Below are 20,784 nucleotides of genomic sequence, written 5' to 3'. Positions count from 1 at the left end.
ATCCGCAGTTTGTCGTCTCCTACAATCTCAAAATGCTCCTTGGACTGCGTATTGATCAGCAACTTTATTGCCTCATACCCTCTCTGCAAAACCTATGGAAAAAGGAGATGAAGCAATGCTCCGGGGAGCCGGGAGGGATGGTGTTTCCTTCCTAAAAAGAGCTCAAAACTGTCCCATCACCCCTGCCCAAAATGGCCCCCTCTCCGCAAAGGCCACTGCCCATGCCCAGCCATCCGGAGCAGCCCGGGGCAGCTCACTTATCTGCCGGCCCGTCCTCCGGTGGAGGTTCCTCCACACCCCTCTGGTGGCCCTTTGGTCTAGCTACCACTGCTGTAAACCAGTCCTTGGCAAACACCTCTCGTGGTGCCTTGCGGAGAGACGTGGGGAAAGAGGGAGGCCAGCAATTACCTCTTTACTTGCTGCAGAGCTTTTCATCTGCAAAAACAAATGAGAGAAATAGCATTTCAGTCTGCAGGAAATGTCCACCCACGTGGTTCTTCTTGTTTTCTTCTTGTGCAAAGGGAGCAGGGTCCCTCTCCGTACATGTTATACCTCAAGTGTGCCTGTTCCTACTAGCCCTGAGGACCACTGGCTCCCGTAGAAGTCATCAGTCCTGTGCACATTCCTTGAGCACTCCTTTGTGCTGCTGATATTTGGGCTAGAAAGGCTCTGCAGCAGCCAAAGGCTCTTGCTCGTAGGCACGTGCGGAGCAGCTGTGGCAGAGGCGCGAGCAGCCCGGTGCAAAGCAGCCCCTGTGCAGGGCCAGGAACACCCTTACCTTGTCAAGATAAGGGAAACAGAAAGCACAAAACCCAGAATGAACTCCAGGGAACGCCTAAGAAGTTTTTTCCACCCTTTTAAAAAACTGCCAGCCCAAGTTGCCAATTTGATTTTTAACATCTAGAGCTGAACGTTAACGTCAAGAGTAGCTAGCTACAGCTGACATGGCCAGTCCTGGAGATGCATATCATGCAGAAGAGCCAAGAGACATCTCAAAACCAGCACGGAGGCTCTCATTTTTGATTTCTTTCCCTTTAAAAACCATTTCCTTTTGATTCAAGCTCCCTAATTGAAACATATTGTTTTGTAAGAGCAAAACTTGGCCGACACAGAAAGCCTCCCCAAAGCTGACCATCTCCGCCTGCATGCCTCTTCCTCTGCTGCCCTTCGTGGCCCTGCAGCGAGCCAAACCCAACGCAGCACCAATAAAACAGGCAGGGAATATTTTGATAGCACAGTTCTGTGCCCTCAGCCAAGGAAGCATCCAGTTATTTTGAGATGCCAAAGGAGAGCTGAGAGCAGTGGGTACTTTCTTCAAAAACATGTGCCACCTCGAAGGCACCTTGGGGCAGATAACCTTAGCCATGGGTGACAGCACCCATCTCTTTGCAAACCCTGAGGCTACAGCAGGCACCCGGCTGACGGTGTGGGACATCCCTGCCCGGTGCCGGTGGCCTTTCCATGGCTGAGGCAATGGTGGCACCTGCCACTCAAGCCCTCTTGCTGTCCCCAGCCATGGCAGCCCCTCTCCCATCTCCCATCTGCTCTTCTTTGGGGACACATGGAGAGCAGCCTGCTTAAAAGACGCTGTTGTCCCCATGACACACACCCTGCCGCCCATCTCCATCCTCCATAGCGCGGCACAGACTTGCTTATGTGCAATCTTTTATTATCATAGAAGGAAAGAAAGGAGAGACACTGAAGTTGAAGATGAATCTCCAGTAACGCAGCTCCTTCCCGAATCCTGCTGCCAGGATGCTCCAGTACTGGAGAGGCCCCCGGGTTGGATCGCCGCTTCCTTCACTGCAGCATCGGGGAGATCTGGGAGAGAAGATGGCTCTGGTGATGCCCCGTCGGTGCTGGCCCTCGGCATGGGGCAGAGGTGGGGTGCTTGTGGGCAACACCAGGGGCCTGGCCTTGGTGGCAAGGGGCACGCACCGTGCCCCCGGCGGGCTGGCCCAGGCCCAGCAGGGCGAGCGCAAAGTGCACACAGTTGCAGGTGATGGCGTTGTACTCCACCGCCTCGTCCATGGCTGCGCGGACCCGCTGCTGCAGCGCAGCCCGGTCCAGCCTTCCCTTCTTTCTCAGCACCTTGGCTGGGCCCCGCGTCCTCAGGAGATGGCTCTTGCCATGCTTGGCCACGATCCCTGCCCCGCTCTCCGAGCCAGGGCCAGCGACGGCACCTGCGGTCAGAGATGCGGCGCGGCGACTCCGTGGCTCGGTGGCACCCGCCTCGGCGCCTTTCCCCAGCCCTTGGCTCACCTTCCAGGTGGATGATCTCCCCGTCACCGCAGTAGACACCGGCGTGGGCGCCCCACCAACCTGGGCCCACGGAGGCCAGCGGGAAGAGGAAGAGGTCGCCGGGCTGGGGCTCGGCCGCCCCGTTGGGCACCACCTCGAAGTGCTGGCCCAGCAGGCCCTCGCAGAGGAAGAACGCTGCCGTGCTCGTCGCCCCAGCCACAGCCTGGGGACAGGCCCGTGCATCAGGGCCGCGGGGTGCCCCAGGAACCAGCACAGGTTCACGTCTTGGGGATGGGGCACAATGGGCTGCTTCGGCCCCTCTTTCCCTCTCCTTGGTGGGTGCCCTTTCCTTGGGCTCACTTGGATGCTCCGTGGACTGGGCAACCCTCCGTAAAGAGGCTTGGGGGACCATTCCCATTCATGCCAAGCATCCCCGGTTCATGAGCACCCATGGGAGCTGAATAAACCCCAGGCCATGCAGCATTTGTCCCTGTTAGGGGTGGTGCTGGTGGCGAGACCGCGCGGGGCGGGCGCTGTTTCTTACCTGCCTGGAGCTGCTCACCTGGAGGGACAAACATGGACAATCAGCCTCAGCATGTCCGTGGGGAGGCTGGGGCCAAGCCCGAGATCCCCCTTTCCTCCCCCGGGATGCAACCTGCTCCATCCTCCTCTGTGGGCCCAGCTAGGGGCAAACTGGGGGGTACAACTACAAGACAGTGCAGACTGTTGCCCTCCTCCCGCCCTGGCCCACCACCCTGTGCTGGCACCACCTCCGTTGGTGCCCCTACACCTCTGCCGTACCCAGGAGCGCAGCCAGCTCCAGGGCTGGAGGAATGGCCCATCCACGCCAGGCACAGCCTTGACCACGGCGCTCACCTGGGAAGGGAGGTGGGACAGAGCCGGCGGGCATGGGGTGGCACGAGGTGGGGGCCTCTCCACGCGTGCTGTTCTGCCCCGTCAATTGAAATACAGGTCCTACCCGGGATGCTCGGCATTGCACCCATCCTCTGCTGGTGCCCAGCAGCCACCTGGGGCACCCACCCCACACCTGGGAAGGTTCAGCACCCGCCACATCCCAGCTCCAGGGGGCCAACAGTGCCGGGCATCATGGCCAAGGGGTCAGACCCTGTGGGCAGTCCTCGTCCAAGGGGATTTCTGAGGGTGCTGAACATGCTGCTGCCCCAAAATACAAAAACGTGGGGTCAAGACAAGAGGTTGGCCAATCCCAGATTGGCGGGGGAACTTGTCCCCGTGTGCACCAGTGTCCCAAGTGGTCAGGGTGAGAGGCTGCAAGCTGGGGCAACAGCCAGGGCAGTGGGGCAGCTGGTCCTTCCCGCATTACCTGGGAGAGGAAGTTCATCTGCAAAAAGAAGGGATGCCCGGTCAGCTGGGGACATGGGTGCTGTGCTCAGCCTGGACTCGGAGACATCTCCAGCCCCAACTGTAGGGCTGGTCTACACAAAGTCTGCCAGGTGCCACATACCACAGGTGGAAAGCTGTGCCCTGCCCAGCCCTCGGGCACCACGCCAGCCCCAGGTTTGCTCGCACCCAGTGGCTGTGAGGTGGATCGATCAGCCATGCAATCAAACCAGGTGCTGCCTCACCTTGGCCACCTCCAGCTCCACGTCCACGGTCTTCTCACTCTGTGATGTTCCTCTGAATCTGGCTACAGGGGCAGCACTCTGACCCACCTCACTGGGTCCTTGGCAGCAGCTCAGCAAAACCCTTGGAGACCCACAGCCCTGCAAGAGGGTGTTAAAATCCCAGTTCCCAGCTTTGGGAGGAAAGCAGTTGGTGGGCTCTGGATTTGGGAGCCCATGGGGCCACCGCCGAGCTGCCTGGAGATTGCTGTGAGCAATCAAGTCAATGGCGCTAGGCTTAATGGCAGTGGGGCTGTTTGGCCCGTCCGAGGTAGATGCTGGGCAGCACCAAGTACCACCGTGGCTCCTTGCACCTGGATTCTGGTCCCCCTCCCCAGGCTGAGGAGCAGGAGAGCAAAGCATTGGCGAGAGCAAATAAGCCCTTCGTCCCAGCACTTTGCCCATGTTCCCGCAGGTGCCGTGCACTCACATGCTCCAGGTGTTGGTCAGGAGTGGAGGAGTCCGGCCAACGCTCTCCTCTCTGCGCCCAGCGATGCACGATGGGGTCGGGGCACCGGGTATGGTGGCCACTGGGGTTTGCAGCCTGGGAAATGTCTGTGAGCGAGCGTGGTGCCTTCTGCAGCACTCGGTGCCAGGGTGAGGCAAGGCCATCCCCGCTTTCACGTGTCCGGAAACATGAGGGGTCTGTGGGAATGTGGCCGGACCGGCCTGACTGCCTCAAGCCCGTGGCAGGGAGCCCATCCTCACTCACTGAAGGCCATGGTGTGGTGGAACCCATCCCAGAAGGAACAAACCTGACTTGCCTTCGCTTGTGACCCACTGGCAGTAGCGTTGGGGTAGGGATGGAGATGCGGTTCATGGCCTGCCCACCCCCAGTGCACGGCTGCACGGGTGATGCCGGTGAAGGCCATTGCAAACGCTGGCCCTGATGCCTGTCCAATCAAGCCCCAGGGCCTCATGAGGAGCAGAACTGTGCTGCAGACACCTGCCTTAGCACCGAGTTTCGTGGGCCAGGTCAGCTGTGGAGCCACATTAAACTTTAATCCTTGTGCTGGGGGTCAGCGAAGGCTTTGGCAGGTCTTGGAGCAGGTGACGTGAGAGCTGTCACCGCACGTCCGCAGCCCTCTGTCATCCAGCGACCTCGGCGCTCATGGCATCATCTATCACGGCAGGGCTGCGGGCTGCTGCCCTCCCTCTGGGTGCACAAAGGGAAAAGGAGCCTGCCAATAAACGAGAGCTAATTACCCATGAAACCAGAGCTGAGGCCTGGCAGCCGCGCTCCCCTGGGCCCCGAGGGGGCTGCGCGCTGGGTGGCCGTGTTAACCCTTCACAGCCACCTCCTGTTGCCGCTGGAGGCTGCACGGGGCCAGCAGAGCCCCACATCCCTCTTGTCCTCTCCTAGACCTTCTCCTCTCCTCCTGGTCCCCATGATCCCCTCCAGATCCCCTCAATCCCTCCTGGTCCCCATCAAACCCTTCTGGTCCTCACTGTCCCCTCCTAGTCTCCATTTTCCCCTCGTTATCCCAATTGTCCTGTCCTGGTCCCTACATGGACCTCATTGTGCCCTTCTGCTTCCCACTATTCCCTACTAGCCTTTATCGACCCCTCCAGATCCCCGTTATGCCATCCTGATTGCCATCACCCTACCTCCACCATCTTCTCCTGGTCTCCACTAACCTCTTTTGATCCCCATCATCCCATCCTGATTGCCATTTTCCCTTCTTAGTCCCCACCAGCTTCTCCTGGTCCCCATCATCCCAGCCTCATCCTCACTGCCCCCTTCTGGTCTTCACCACCCCCTCATGGTCACCATCATTCTCTCCAGGTCCCCTGCATCCCCTCCTGGTCCTCACCACCCCCTCCTCACTCCATCACCCCCTCCCATGCCCCCTCAGCTCCTCCTGGTCCCCATCATCCCCTGCCAGCCCCCACTGACCACCCAACATGTCTGCTTGGCATGGTGTTGTGGAGCTGGGACACTCAAACCCACCTTCACTCTCCTGGGTTCAGCCCCAAACCCACCTGGGTTTCCCAAAGGACAAGTTATCTCCAGCTGGAGTAGGAAACGCATCATCCCAGAGCAGTAACTTGGAAGTGCAGGTGAGCTGAACTTGTGCTCTACTCCAAAGGGGAAAGAAACTTTCCTGGGGTGAAACATGAGCGACTGTGACACTAACCCATCACGGCGGGAAGGGCAAAATTTTTCCTTAAAATGAGATGGTTTCTTCCATGCTTGGAGTTTCTCACCTCTGCAGCAGTAGCATTGTAATTTGAAAGGGAGATCTGCTTCGGGAATGGTGTGTGAGCCAAGAAAACTCCCTGCCTGCACTTCCTACCAGATAGCTGGCCTCTTCCGTCAAAATTATCCCCTTTTCCCTGCTGGAAAACACCGTCTGTGGTAAAAGCTGCCAGAGAGCAAGGAGAGGGGGACTGGCTTGGCCGAAACGTGGCCGAGCCAGAGGATTCGACGTGACTGTGCGGGTTATCCGGGCACAACAGGCCCCCAACCCCGTACGGGAATTTCCACCCGCAGCGGGACCCGGGCTCTCCAGCACGGTTTGCCTCGCTGGGAGCCAGCACCATCGCCGGATCAGGTCTTGAGGAGATGTCCTCAAGTGAGGTGGCTCCGTAGGCCGGGGATGGCTGGAGTATCCGGCCCTGCTGCCCGCCGCTTGCCGGATTACGGCCGGCGAAGGCCAGCCGGCCCCGGGGCTGCCTCCCAGGCAGGAGTTTTTTGAGACTGTCGGCAGCATCCTTGGGTAATTAGTAAATTAGTAATTAAATGCTCTCTGCCTGCTGGGAGGAGGGTGGAGCAGATTCCAAGGTTTTAGGCTGAGTAATCCCGTGGCATCTGCCCCAGCGTCTGTCATGGAGCTGAGTCACGACCCCGCGGTGGGTTTAACGTTTGCTCCTTCACGTCGCTTCGCCCTCGCCGCCGGGGCGCCCCGAGGACTGCACCGGCTCCCCCCCCCCCGGCACTGGCCCTGCATCCGGCCACAGCCAGCACCCGGCTCGGCTGCCAAAACCAGTGGGTCGAGCCACCGGCGGGCTCCGGCGCCGGCAGGGTGCCCACGGGTGTCGGCCATGCCCAAGGATGGGATGGGGCACGAGGATGGCTGAGCCGCTCCGCCGTGATGCCCTCCCCACCCGACGTCGGAGGGGACAACGCGGCCCGCTGTCGCGTCGGAGCTGCCTGGAGGACCGGCGGGTGGGAACAATATTTTTTTAATTATTGGATTTCCTCGCGGTGATGATTATTGGCCTGGTAGCAGATGGTTGGCTCAGCTAATCCCCCTCCCAAATCCCTGCGCCAGAGCTGGCTTTTTACTGACTAAGAGGAGGGGAGCACGGCCAGACGACAAATTAGCCAAGTCAGCACGTAGCGCCGTGCCTGGTGGTCCCCAGCGCCGGCTGGGCATCCCCGGGGGGCCGGATGCTGCCCAGGGGCCGGAGCAGCGTGGCGGCGAGCCGTGGCCCCGCTGTGGGTGATCGGGACGGCGCCCGGCGGCTCTGGCCCCGGCGCAGAGTGGGGAGCACCCTGCGGCCGGGCGAGAAGGGAGCAGCGGGCGACCACCGGCGTACCGGGGGTTGGAGCAGGGTTTTGCTCCGGGAGGGAAAGCGACACCGCGGTTTGGGGCTGAAATCGAGCAGGTAGCGAGCGAGGGCCTGGCATCAAACGCCGGTGGTGCCATCCACCCCACACCAGTAGGCACCCATGGGCATCTGCGCCTCTGGCCCGTCCGGCACCCTGGGGACACGCAGCATGGGCACCCGCCAGCCCCGACCCACCAAAACCTGCCGCAGCCCCGCTGTCAGCCCCATGGTGGGTGCCCCAGCCCCCTGCTCTCCCGTCACGCCCCAGCACCCGTGGGCCCAGGCTGGGCACACGGGGTTATTTTTGCAGGCACGGGCAGGGCTGAGGATGTTCTAAATGATCTCGAAGCACCTAAGCCCCATCAAAGGGATCGGGGCAGAGCAATCTGACAGCTTGCTCCTCTCCGCATTAACCCAGCGTCATAATTCTGCTGAGGGAGGAGGACGGCCGCTGCTACAGATGGCGGCTGTCAGAGATCTAGGTCAGGATTTGAGACTCCAGGGCTTGAGGCAGGGGGTCGGGGTGCTACCAGAGGGGATGGGGCCTCCTGGTGTGTCAAGAACCTGGGGTGATGGAGAGAGGCTACAGCCCAGAGTGATGGATGGAGGCTGCAGGCCATGGGGAGATGGAGGGATGCTGCAGAGCAGGGTGACAGAGGGATCCTGCAGCTTACAGCGATGGAGGAATCCTGCAGCCTAGGGCAACAGAGGGTTCCTGCAGCCCATGGGGTGGTGGAGAAATGCTGCAGTCCAGCATGATGGATGGATGCTGCAGCCCATGGGGTGACGGAGGGATGCTAGCGGTCATGGGGCGATGGAGGAATCCTACAGCCTGGGTTGATGGAGGAAGCCTGCAGCCTTGGGCAACAGCGAGCTCCTGCAATCCCTAGGGTGATGGAGGAATGCTGCAGCCTGGGTGACGGATGGATGCTGCAGCCCATGGGGTGATGGAGGGATGCTGGAGGCCATAGGGTGATGGAGGGATCCTGCAGCCCAGGATGATGAAAGGAGGCTGCAGGTCATGGACCGATGGATGGATCCTGCAGCCTAGGATGACAGTGGGATGCTGCAGCCCATGGGGAGTCCAAAAGAGCCCAAAACCTCCCCGGGGACTGAAGGGGCTCAGCGGTCCCCGTGCTCAAGCCGGCTGGACTCGGGAGCATCCCCGGACCGGGCCGGGCTCGCCGAGGAAAACCAGGAGGAGGCCGCGGTGCCAAGGCGCCTCCTTCGCGCGTTAATCCCGTCCGGGCCCAAAGGCCGGCAGGCGACCCGCGGGGGCGGCCTCGGCCCCTGCCTCGGTTTCCCCCCACCCCGTGCCGGCCGCCGAGGAGCCCGGGGTGCGGCGGCAGCGGCGGCCTCACGCCGGCCGGCGCGTGGGGCCCCGGTTTAAAGGCTAAAGCCCTCAAATCCCAAATTGTGCTGCCCTGGCACCCCGAGGGTTTAGCGGCGGTTACACAACCGCCAGGCCACCTGGCCGGGGCCCGCCTGCAGCGTCAGCGCGCGCCGGTGGTGCCGGCGGCGCCCGCCCGGGCTCCGTGAGCACGTAGCGAGCCGCGGGCGCGATGTGGGCGCGCGGCCCCGCGCCGTGGCTCTGCCCCTCCATGCCGCCGGCATTAGCGTCCATCACTCCCCCCCCCCCCCCCACCACCTCCATCAAGGGCTTGTAATTAATTGCTTTGGGGGGGGCACCGAAGGGCGGTGGCGGGGGGGGGGGGTTTGCTCTTTAATTACCACTTTTGGCGATTCTGCTCTAAACTCCTTAGCAAAGGGCTTATGCGCTTACAGGGCCCTCCGGGCACCGGCTGCCGGGCCGCGGGGTGCAGGGCTGTGCCCTCGCCCGCCTGGGGACCGGCCGGCTGGAGCTGGGACCCCCCCCCCCCAACCCAGCATCAGCTCAGCTCCTCCACCACCGCAACCTCAGCGCTGCACAAGCCGGGGCGCTGGGACCCCCCCCCCCACCAACACACACCCACCCACCCCCTCCATCCCCGGCCACCGGCTGCTGCCTCCAACCCCGCCGGGCCGCATCCAGACCGGGCTCGCCGGGGCGATGCCGAGAGGCGGTGCGGGGATGGGCGTTTGGGGGGGAGGGGGTGCGCCGGTGGCTTGGGTGTCGCGGGGTTTAGGGTTACAGGGAGCCGGGCGCGGGCAGGGCTCGCCACTGGGGCTCAGCACCTTTTTAATTCTTCATCGCGTGGCTGATTGATCCACCTCGCGGCGCCACTAAAGATTAAGACGGTGACAACCGGGCATCTGCTTACACAGCGCTCGGCGCTAATCTGCCCGGCTCTGCCTTGAAGAGAGCAAGGCGAGCGCGCACACCGCCGCAGAGCCCGCCGGCGCGCCCACGGCCTCGCAGCTCCGGGCGCCGCGCCGAGCCCTGGCGGCTCATGGACTGAGGAGCGGCGAAGGCGGGAGAGCGCCGCTGCGCCCGGCATGGCTGTGTCCCCAGCGGGGTCCGTGGTGAGCGCCGGGCTGGAGGACAGCCCCTCGGGTAAGAAGCGGGCGCCCGCCGCGGCCAGCGTCCCCTCCGCCGGCATGCCGCGGTCCCCGGCCGGCGGGCCTCGCCGGGATGCCCGTGGTCCCCCAGCTGGGATCTCTCGTCGGGATGCCTGCAGTCCCTGGCTGTGGTCCTTCTCCAGAATGCCTGCATTTCTCCAGGATGCCCATGGTCTCTGGCCATGGTGCTTCTCCAGGATGCCCGTAGTCCCCATGCACGGTGCTTCTCCAGGACGCCTGTGGTCCCCAGCCATGGCACTTCTCTCAGATGCCCATTGGCCCCATCCATGGTGCTTCTCCTGAATGCCCATGGTCCCTGGCCATGGTGTTTCTCCAGGATGCCCATGGTCTCTGGCCACAGCACCTCACCAGGATGCCCACAGTCCCTGGCCATAGCACTTCTCTGGGATGCAGGTGGGCTCCAGCTGCAGCTCCTCTCTGGGATACTCATGATTCACGGCTGCAGCCCTTCTCCGGGACACCAGTGCTCCCTGCATGCAGACCTGTGCCTGGATGGCTGTGGTCCCCAACCACAGCCCCTCACCAGGACACCAGGGTCCCCAGCTGCGGAGCTTCACTGGGATACCCACGTTCCCCTTCCACAACCCTTCTCCAGGACACTTGCAGTCCCCGGCTGCAGTCCTTCTCTGGGATGCCCACAGTCCCTGGTCCTTCTCCAGGACACCTGGGTCCACAGCTGTAGTTTGTTGCAGGATGCCCGAGGTGCTTGCTGGCCCCAGGGCACCCACAGAGCCAGCTCCTGGCCCTGCTTGTCACCCTGGGGTGCAGGCAAACACAAAGGGGGCTGGGTGACAGCATTGCCTCAGGGGCCATGAGCAGGATGCTGAGGGAGCAGTGGGTGCTCCTAGGTCCAAGGCTGCGGTGGGGAGGGTCGCCTGTCCCCCCCACCCCACAGCGTGGTCCTTGGCGGGCACCCCGAGCATCGGTGCTCTGCTCCCGCAGGGCTGAGTCCGGCCCCCGGCAAGGCGCTGAGCCCCGTGCTGCTGTGCAAGGTGTGCGGGGACACCAGCAGCGGGAAGCACTACGGCATCTACGCCTGCAACGGCTGCAGCGGCTTCTTCAAGCGGAGCGTGCGGAGGAAACTCATCTACAGGTAGGGCCAGCGGGCAGCCCATGGGGCAGAGCACCCCTGGGGACAGGGCACCCTTGGGGGGGCAAGCTGCCCGGGGGGTGGGGGGCAGGGAGCTTTTGGAACAGGGCAACTATTGGGGGGAGAGGACATCCAGTAGGGTAGGGGACCCAGTGGGGCAGAGCATTCACTGGGCAATGGGGTATCTCTGGGGGTGATGCGGTCCCCACTGGGGCAGGGTACCCCTGTGGACAGGGCATTTATTGAGGCAGGACACCCATGGGGCATAGGGTGCCCAGCGGGGCAGGGCACCTTTATGGGGACAGGGCACCCAACACAGCACTTGTTGGAGCAGGACACCTCTAGGCGCAGAGAACATCCATGGTGGAGAGGACATACATGAGGGTACCCATCAGCGTGGGGCACCCATAGGGGATGCGGCCCCCAGTGGAGGGATGGGGTGCCCAGCAGGGCAGGTAGGACACCTATGGGAGAAGAGGTACCCATCAGGGCAGGGCGCCCAGTGGGGCAGGGCACCCAACAGCGGGGACAGCACCTGTCAGAGCAGGGCACCGTGGAGACAGGGCATTCGTTGGGGCAGGACCCCCAAGAGGGACAGGGCAGGGCACACAGCGGCGGGGGGGAGGGGGACAGGACAGGGTGCAAAGTAGAGCATGTGTTGGGGCAGGGCATCCTTGGTGGGAGAGAGGACACCCATCATGGCAGGGCACCCATGGGGGACAGCATACCCACCCTGGGGCTGAGCCCACGGCCCAGCCGGGTGCCACCTCTCCTCCGCCGCAGGTGCCAGGCGGGGACGGGGCTGTGCCCGGTGGACAAGGCTCACCGCAACCAGTGCCAGGCCTGCAGGCTGAAGAAGTGCCTGCAAGCTGGCATGAACAAGGATGGTGAGCGTAGGGCGACGGCGGGGGGTGGTGGTGGTGGGATGCCAGGGGTGCCCCGCGCCTCCGCCGTGGCTGACAGTGTCCCCGACGTCCCCCCGCAGCCGTGCAGAACGAGCGGCAGCCCCGCAGCACGGCCCAGGTCCGCCTGGACAGCATCGAGCTGGACGCTGAGCTGCCACCCGAGCACCTGGCCACCGCACGCGAGGGCCCACCGGCCCCCTGCCCGCCTCCCCGGGGCCCTGTCACCGGCGCCCCTGGGCCCCGGCCACCCACGCCGCCCACCAACCACCGCTTCATGGCCAGCCTCATGACAGCCGAAACCTGCGCCAAGCTGGAGCCCGAGGACGGTGGGTGGCTGCTCCTGGTGGTGGGTGGTGGGGACGATGCCACCGTGGCACTACAGGTGACCGGCTGTTGGCTTTCTCGCAGCTGATGAGACCGTTGACGTGACAGGCAGCGAACCTGAGCGGGCCACCGGCGAGTACCAGCTGGCACCCTACCCTGCGGGCAGCCCTGAAAACGTCTACGAGACCTCAGCCCGTCTCCTCTTCATGGCCGTCAAGTGGGCCAAGAACCTCCCGGTCTTCTCCAACCTGCCCTTCCGCGACCAGGTGGGAGCAGGGCCATGGGCGCGGGGTGATGGGTACCCATGGGGGCCCCCGGGATAACAGGAGAGGGATGTTATCCCAGGGGATTTGGGAAAAATAGGCAACGGGGAGTCAGGGCACCCCTTGGCATTGGCCATCACAGCTCGTCAGATAGGCATGGCCCTGAGGTGGCATCAGTGTCCCCTGGGAAATGTCCCTCTGGGCAGGCGGGGAAGCTCCGAGTGGGGTACAGCATCCAGCAGATGTGCTCCAAACAGCTGGGGAGTGAGAAGGGGGGGGTCAGCGGGCAGCAAGGGAGTCCCGGAGCCCCCCCGTGCCGGCGCTGACACCGTCCCCACAGGTGATCCTGCTGGAGGAAGCCTGGAGCGAGCTGTTCCTGCTCTGTGCCATCCAGTGGTCCATGCCGTTGGAGAGCTGCCCACTGCTCGCCGTGCCCGAGCTGGCCCCCGGCGCCCCCGGCAAGCTGGCGCCCGCCACCGTGGACGTCCGCGTCCTGCAGGAGACCCTCACCCGCTTCAAGGCGCTGGCCGTCGACCCCACCGAGTTCGCCTGCATGAAGGCCGTGGTGCTCTTCAAGCCAGGTGAGCCGGGTGGCCTCGGCCAAGGGTGGCCCCGCGCCGGCCCCCGACCGCCCCCCGCCCCCAGCGCCTTTCCTCTGCCCGCAGAGACCCGCGGCCTGAAGGACCCCGAGCAGGTGGAGAACCTGCAGGACCAGTCGCAGGTGATGCTGGGCCAGCACAACCGCACCCACTACCCCGGGCAGCCCGTCAGGTACCGCCGCCGGCCACCCCGCGCCGCGCATCCCCACCCGGCCGCCCTGCCGCAGCGCGGGGGAAACCCACGGGTCCCGCTCGCCCTCCCCAGGTTCGGGAAGCTGCTCCTGCTCCTGCCGGCCCTGCGCTTCATCTCCTCCGAGCGCGTCGAGCTCCTCTTCTTCCGCCGGACCATCGGCAACACCCCCATGGAGAAGCTGCTCTGCGACATGTTCAAGAACTGACCGGCGCCGCTGCCCGAGCCGCCCGCGGGACGCTCCCTCCGGCGCCGCGGCGAGCCGTTCCCGCGCTGCGGCGCCGAGCCGGCTTTCCCGGCGTAGCGTTCCGGCTTTCTCCCCCCGGAGATTTGGTCCCGCCGCCGCTTTCGCCGAGGCCGTCGGGGTTACGGAACGCTGTGTCCGCCGCTCCGCGCCGGAGGGAGGGAGGGATCCCGCGGGAAGCGGGCCGGCGAGCCGACGGAGGCGGAACGGAGGGAGCCCACGGCCGAGCTGCTCCGTACCTGCTCCGAGAGGCCTTTTCCCCGGGTCCTGGCCCCGCGCCAGCACCACGTCCCCTGCATCCCCTCGCCGCGGCGGGTGCTGCCCATCCCAAGTGGTTTCTGGGCTGCTCGAAGGTGCCCCGTGGCCCACTCCCCATCCCCGAGGCGGTGGCTGGGCAGGTGCCTCCCCGGGTGATGCTGGCACCCGCCCTCGCACCCATCCAAAGCGCCTTCGCCGTGGGAGCAGCACCCAGCGCCGCCCGCTGCCACCACCGAGCCCGGGGGCCCCGTGCGGCCACGATCACGGCGCCCCGCTCCCGGGGCAGGGAGTCCCGCGCCGCGGGCCGGGCGGAGAGGGGCCCCCCGTCCGCGCCGTAAAGCGGCTTTTGGAGGTGGCTGCCGCTTGCGGTCGATCTGAGCCTCACCTCCGGCCAGCGGGGAGGAGGAAGATGGGCTGGCAGGGCACCCAAGGGAGCCCCGGCCCCGAGCAGGGTCCCAGCAGGCGCCGGCTCACCCACGGGCACCGGCCAGGTCTCTGAGATGCCCTAGGACCACAGAGCTGCCACCAGGCCAGGCTGCACCTCCTGGTGGCCACCAGCAAGGGAGCTGAGATGCTCCACAAGCTCTACCTGGCAAAGGTCCATCTGCACATCCAGCGCAGGTGGTGGTGGTGGGGGGGGGGGGGTCAGGAAGGGGCTTGAAGCCACGGTGATGGCTCAGCACCTGCTTTCACCCACCCTGCCATCGGGCGCAGCTAGATTACACCCGTATCGGCGTACATCCTGGCTGCTGTAGGAAGGGAGAGGAAAAACATCATTTCAGGGCTCAGGGAGAGCTAAAAGCAGCAACCAGAGCAGGCAACGCAGAGGCAGCGACCGACGAGGGAGGAAGAGGAGGGAGGACGAGGCGGCCGAGCTGCGGGGCGAGGAAGGGCCCCGGGGGCTCCCCGAGACACAGCACTCGGCGCCACTCGCTTCCTCGTGACAGCTTGGCTCTTTAATACGCCGGGGGTTAATTAGCCCGTAAAGTCGCTTTTGTACAGCCATACAGTATATGCTCCAGAAATATTACACAGATTGCACTTTGTACATACGACGGCCATATTCCAGAAGGAAAGAAAATAACATTAATTAAAAAAAAAAAAATTAAAGAGAACCTGCGGACGTGACATTACAGCTTGCCAGCTGGCTGTGTAACTGCACCCCCACGTGGCTCAAGGGGGTGAGATAAATCATTCTCCTTTATATAATTACGCTTTTATTCTTTTTTTCTTTTTTTTTCCTTTTTTTAAACAGGTAAAATTTATAGAGAGTATGACACAGGATAATATATCCTCTTACAATACATACTTTGTTTTTAATTTACACTCAGCATACTTATAAATTACTTAAAAAAAATTTCCCATTAAAAATAATAATTAACCATACGCAGCCCATGTCCTTTCCAGTAGTAAGTACATTCACCTGGTACGAGGAGCGGATCGTCTCCGAAAACCCTACCGCTCGCCTACCGCCCGAGGGGAGCAGCCCGGCATCCGGCTCACCACGGACGGGACCGAAACTCAACGTCGCCCTGCTAAAATCATCCGATCCCCCCACCCTGCCAACACACACACACCTCGCAATTCCTTCAAAAAAAAGAAAAAACGAAAATATTAAAAAAAAAAAAAGAAAGAAAGAAAGAAAAAAAAAGGTGAAAGAAAATGAGCAGGGAAGAAATCCGGGTTTCCCGGCAGGACGGGACGCAGCGGGGTGCCGTAAATCCGCGCTCGTGCTGAGGTTCGAGCTGCTTCCCGGGCTCCCTCGCGCCTGGCACCTCCGGCAGCTCCGCTCGCAACGGCCTTTGCCGAAATCCCCCGTTTTCCCCCCGCCGCCCTTCGGCTCCGAGCCGACGGTCCCCGCGGCGCTGCAGGATCCCTACGCGGAGGCGCCGCTTAGGGCCCGGCCGGGCGCCCTCAGCCATCACCCGGGCACCTTTCCGCCGCCCGCCTTCGCGACGGTCCTCGGGCCGGTGCCGAAACGCCGAGGGGCCTTGCCGGGACCGCGCGGGGCGCCGCGGCAGAGAGCGCCGCTCCGCCCGCGCCTTCGGGTGCCTTTTTATCCTAGCAAAAAAAATACAAGGAATTTTAAAAAAAATAAATAAAAAAAAGGCAGCTGGGGCTGGAAGGGAAAAAAAAAAAAAGAAGATGCCGGGCCAGGGAGCAATTAAGCTCCAGGTCGTTAGCTAGCAGGGCTCATTAGTTGCACGCCGCCACCAAGGGCTCGCCGAGCCCTCCGCCACTTGAAGCTCGAGAAACGGCCGCGCAGCTTTTCCCTGCCATCGCCCCCGCTTTTCCTCCGGCGGCCTTCTGCCCCGGCAAAAACGCTCCGTCGGGGGGGGGGGAGATAAAGTATAAAAAAATATATTTGCAACAAACTTCAGTAACCAGAATATAAACAAATAGAGCTTCAAGTAGTCCTTGATTATTATTATTATTATTATTATTATTATTATTATTATACTGATGGTCTCAGAGGAGAGAAGTTGGTTAGGTCGTGTCGGAAAAAGTGACTTTTGGCAGATTCCCTTCATGTTTTTCCACCCTTTTTGCTTGCACGGCGCCCCGGGAAGCGAGACGACGCGTGCCGGAGGCGTCGCCGTTCCCACGCGCCGCGGGCAGGAGCGGCGACGCGCACGCACGCGGGGGGGGGGGGTTTCCGGCAGGGAAAGAAAACTTCCTCCCGCGCGGAGCGCTGGGACCTCGACACGGGAACGGGCTACGGCTCCATCGGCAATTCGGCACTAATGTTTGGCTTCGGGCTAAGCAGCGGCGGCGATTTTGGGGTTTTTCTTTTTCTTTTTTTTTCTTTTTCCCTTTTCTTCCCCGACGGATCGTCGGCATCAACAAAAATCCCCCAAATAAACACCGAGCCGCTGTTTCGGCTGCGGGCTCGGGCGACGGTGCTTCGAGATGGGCTCCGACGGCTCACGTGGAAAGTGAGAGCTTTCTATTTCCACCTGGCAACCAACGGGCAGTGCATCATAAATAGCTCGGGAGAAAGGGCTCCGTCTGCTGTGGTTCCTCGTGAAGAGTTTATGCTTCAAGCCAGCGCAAAAAAATAAAAAATTAAGCAAAAAGGAAAAAAAAAAGCACAAATCAAGTCCAGCCAGCGGCAAGGCAAAGCCGGGCCCCGCTCCTTGCACCGTGATGGCGGCGGCGGCCCGGCGGCGTCTCCGCGCCCTCCGCTCAGCCGGCATGCCGAAACCGGAGGTGGCCGGCGAGCCCGCCTCGCTCCCCCACCCCGGCCCCGGCGCGGGGCTCCGCTCCCGAAACGTTAAAACCGCTTAAGGCCACCGCTGAAACCGTCGTGTCTCCACCAACGCCACCGCGGGCTTTGAAGACGAGTCGGTGCCCTGCTGCCGGCGGCGGCACGAGACGGCATCGCTTGTTTTCCGGCGCGGCCGAAGCCCGGCCCCCCCCGGCTTCCCCCCCACCCCTCCGCCCCGGTTCACACCATGAACTCCTTGCTGCCCAAGAGGAGCAGCTGCTGGGCGCCGGGGCGCTCGGCCGCGGCGCCCGCCTCGGGCGCCTCTCTGCCCCTCGCCGGGGAGCTCTTGACGTTCTTCAGCTTCTGCTTGCCTTTCTCGGCGTTGAAGGTTCCCCGGGTGGTGAACTGGGGCCGCTCGGCCGGCGGCCCGTCGAGGCCGCCCTTGGGCTCGGCCGGCTCGCCCGGAGCTCGGTAGAAGGGCGACTTGGAGTACATCTGGAAGCGCTTGCGGGGCAGGTGGGGCAAGCAGGAGGTGGACGACTGCGACGAGGAGGAAAGGGCCGAGTCGGTCGCCTCTGCCGAGTCCTGCTGCTTCCTCGGGTGCCTCCGCAGCCGGCTCGGCGCCTCCGGCTTGACGGGCCGCAGGGAACCAAGCGCTGAACTTCTCTCTGAGAAGGAAGGGACGGCAGGAGAATCACTCGCCCACGCCCACAGGGTGTATGTGATTAAGCCACGATAGAAAAAAAAAAAAAAAGAGAGAGGTGAAACGTTCCCACCTCTGTCTTGGTGTGACGGCATTCACGTGCCAGCAGCCCCCTTGGTTATGGCAATGCCACCCTGCGAGTGCTCAGGACGCGGTGCACCTGGAGCAACGCTCCCCTCCCCACTAGCTGGGGAGGCAGGTCCTGCCACCCGCTGTGGGCCCTCCGTTAGGTCGCACCTCCTGGAGAAGGCCTGCCAAGGGCGCTTCGACTCCCGCGGGAAGCCGTGGCGCAGCACCGCCCGGAGACGCGAGCCGTCTCAGCACAGACACCGCAGAGCCCACGGTAGGAAGAGGAAACGCTGCGTCTTGCGCGAGAAGCCCGCTGCCGTCTCAATTGCTAATCCAAAACATCACCTTAGAGCAACGCTTGGATTTACCTGAACGGTCAGAGATCGCTCCTTCCGAGTCAAAGTTCAAATTTTCGGAGCTGTCAGCGGTGCCAATAGAGGCTTCGGACTCCAGAGTCTCGTCGTCGGAGGCCCGCGGCTCCAACGTTAGCATCTCGAACGTCAGCTCCTCCCTGCAAAGATAAACCGCAGGTGATCAAAGGGAGAGAAAAGGAGGGGAAAAGAGGATGCGCGTTTGTGATGGAACGACGCAGGATGGAGTCCTCTATCCATGCGAGCACCCAAACTCGACCACGCTCAAATGACACCCAAGTTCACATACAGATATGGGGCACCAAAGCCGAGAGCTCTCTTAAACGGCTTGTGTCCGGCAACAGGGAGCTTCCCAGCTGAAAAAACCCACCCCAAAGCGGCCCCAACGCTCGACATCAGCCCCTCGAGCTGCTCCACGGCTGGTGCAGGGGGTAGGAGGAAAGGCCGAGCTTGGCCTCGGCCTGCTCCCCACCAACTATTTCGTCTGCGCCACCCCTCGATGCTGCTGAAGGCCCTTTGCACCACGCACACGCCAGCGTCTACTGCTGTTGCGGGAGGGATGGACGCAGCGTTTATCGTCAGCTCTGTGGAGTCCTATCAAGAGGACGGTGCGTCCCCCGGCAGACGGTAATGTGGGAGCAATTCTGGTATCAACACGGCGCGGGGAGGATCTGAATTCAAGCTCGGAGGGGCAGCCCCGTCTCGCCTGGTTATACCGGCTCCTTCCACCCTCTGCTCTCTGCGACTCACTTCTCCTTCTGCAAGCTTTCAATCTGTTCGGTCAGCACCCTCTCCTCCTGCTGCATGGCTGCTTGCTGCTGCTCCGTGACATCCATCTCCATGGCCTCTTCGCTGCTCATGGTCTCCTCGGGGATGTCTGACACCGAGGGTAAGCGTACTGCGACCGGAGACGTGGGGCTGGGGTAGGTGCCGCGCCGTATGCGTCCTTTGCCCTGAAGACAGACATTGGTGTCAAGGAACTGTTACTTTGCAAGCCTGCCAGGTACTGCACAATCCATCTCAGGTGATGACAGTGTACTCCACTCCCAAGGAGCGGTGAAGACAACCTCTGCCACCGTTCCTTAGGACACTTTGTGCGTTTGCACTCCGGACACTCCAAATTTCACACCAGGTTTGGGGAACATACTAGAAACAGTCTCACTACACTCCAGAAGATGAAGATGAAGCCAATGTGGACAGCTACATGCAGCTTAGACTTCAAAGACACAACAGGATGTGTTTTGCCAGCCCAGAGCACCAGATGGGAAGCTCAGCCCGCTCGGCGGCACCGCTGGCTCTGCATGAAAAGGGCACGGACAAAACGCTTGGCATGCACGGTGCTAACCGGCCCGGCTCTCCGCAAGGAGCAACCCTCTGCATGCACACCGCGCTCACGGGAGGGCCCTGGCTGCACACGAGCGCCCATGGGAGGCCAGCGCCGTTCCCGCCCTAGCCAGGTGGCATCAGGAGACTGGACAGGCAGGCAAATTGGAAAGCCAGGTACATTAGGGCTGCGCTTTTTGGCCCGGAGTCCAAGGACACGTGAGGGTCTGTTCAAGCACATGCCTAACCGCGTGGGAAACAGGACACAGCAGGCTGGAGCGCCACTCGAGCAAACCCGGCGAGGACCAGTCGGAGAGAAGCAGAAACAAATGCTCAAGGGAAACAGCTTTCAGCGTCCTTCAGAAATACAAGACTCGAATCAAACGCATGAACTCCAGCAGGCTGCATCACCGTCCTGCTGGGATGCAAGCAGAGAGAACAGTCCGCGGCATCTAGCGTTTGGACCTAAGACAGTCGCCCAAGTACGGCACATGCAGGAGGTTTACTCCCTTCGTGCGAGATCTGGAAGGAGCTTTCAAAAGCTCAAGTGACTTCACAGCGCAAATGCTAGTGACCATCACCGGGGCCTGGATCCCCACGAGAGGAGTTGGCTACCACGCAGGTGCTAAGCTGCAATAACTATGTACGCGCTCTCGGACTCCTGCAAATATGAAGGAATTTGACTTGATTTGATTTAATCTTCCAGTTGCCCTTTCGAAAGCCTGTCCCTTAACCAAGTTTAGTATTTCCCAAACACTGCAAGGGCCTCTGTGGACCCACGGGGTAACAGTAACTTGCATACTATCCCATTACCTACGCTGATCTCGTCTTACATATGAGACAGCCACAAACTAAGATCATCTGCAGCAGTCGGGCATAACGCAAGAAGTATTAATGTTACTTTTTGTGCCTTTCATCAAGTCGGGAGATTTAACTTAGCAACATGGAAAAACGATCGGTCGTCTTCCCCCCATCACAAAGTCGCCATCTTTGTTAAAACATCAATTTGGTTCCTAATTCAAAGTCCCCGGATCTGACTTACAGTTACTGTCTCATGCCTACATTAAAGAGCTCTTTGGACCTTCAGCTTTTCTCCATACAGAGCTATTTAAACCTTGCAGTCAGGACACTGCTTGGTCCTTCTCACAAGCCGCATGCCCGCAGCACAGCTTGTCACGGAAAAGGAGCCTCCCCGTCCTGCTTTGAAAGCAAAAAAAGCTCTCGGGAACATGGCCGGGGATCTTTCTTCAAACGGGAACACGCATTTTGACATCCCTACCT

The 20,784-nt window shown here is 61.8% G+C and overlaps 2 protein-coding genes across 8 annotated transcripts in view; one reads left to right on the top strand and one right to left on the bottom strand.

Moving 5' to 3' along the window:
- The first annotated feature begins 9,872 nt into the window (after nt 1–9,872).
- Nucleotides 9,873–13,535, top strand: NR2E3 (nuclear receptor subfamily 2 group E member 3). The gene is made up of 8 exons (XM_062583810.1): nt 9,873–9,930; nt 10,899–11,049; nt 11,830–11,933; nt 12,032–12,277; nt 12,360–12,541; nt 12,879–13,119; nt 13,204–13,309; nt 13,403–13,535. The coding sequence occupies exons 1-8, from the start codon at nt 9,873–9,875 to the stop codon at nt 13,533–13,535; spliced, it is 1,221 nt and encodes a 406-aa protein (XP_062439794.1).
- Nucleotides 13,536–17,277: 3,742 nt separating this feature from the next.
- The window catches only part of MYO9A (myosin IXA), a 192,414-nt gene continuing 188,907 nt past the window's right edge, over nt 17,278–20,784 (bottom strand). For all 7 annotated transcript variants that reach the window (XM_062583530.1, XM_062583529.1, XM_062583531.1 and 4 more), the window contains 3 exons: nt 18,931–19,133; nt 18,178–18,320; nt 17,278–17,705 (listed from right to left, as the gene is read on the bottom strand). In XM_062583530.1, the coding sequence (XP_062439514.1) occupies nt 17,278–17,705; nt 18,178–18,320; nt 18,931–19,133 (774 nt within the window). The remainder of the gene's footprint in view (nt 17,706–18,177; nt 18,321–18,930; nt 19,134–20,784) is intronic.

This window comes from Rhea pennata, chromosome 10, assembly GCF_028389875.1.
Source record: "Rhea pennata isolate bPtePen1 chromosome 10, bPtePen1.pri, whole genome shotgun sequence".
NCBI lineage: Eukaryota > Metazoa > Chordata > Aves > Rheiformes > Rheidae > Rhea > Rhea pennata.
Note: the sequence above shows the minus strand (reverse complement) of the source record. Positions and strands in the feature narration are given on the sequence as shown.

Excerpts from the sequence above, each read along its gene's own strand:
- NR2E3 (XM_062583810.1), top strand. The coding sequence starts at position 9,873 with ATGGCTGTGTCCCCAGCGGGGTCCGTGGTGAGCGCCGGGCTGGAGGAC. Across the intron at positions 12,542-12,878 it reads ACCTGCCCTTCCGCGACCAG|GTGATCCTGCTGGAGGAAGC; the intron begins GTGGGAGCAGGG and ends CCGTCCCCACAG. Across the intron at positions 13,120-13,203 it reads CGTGGTGCTCTTCAAGCCAG|AGACCCGCGGCCTGAAGGAC; the intron begins GTGAGCCGGGTG and ends CTCTGCCCGCAG.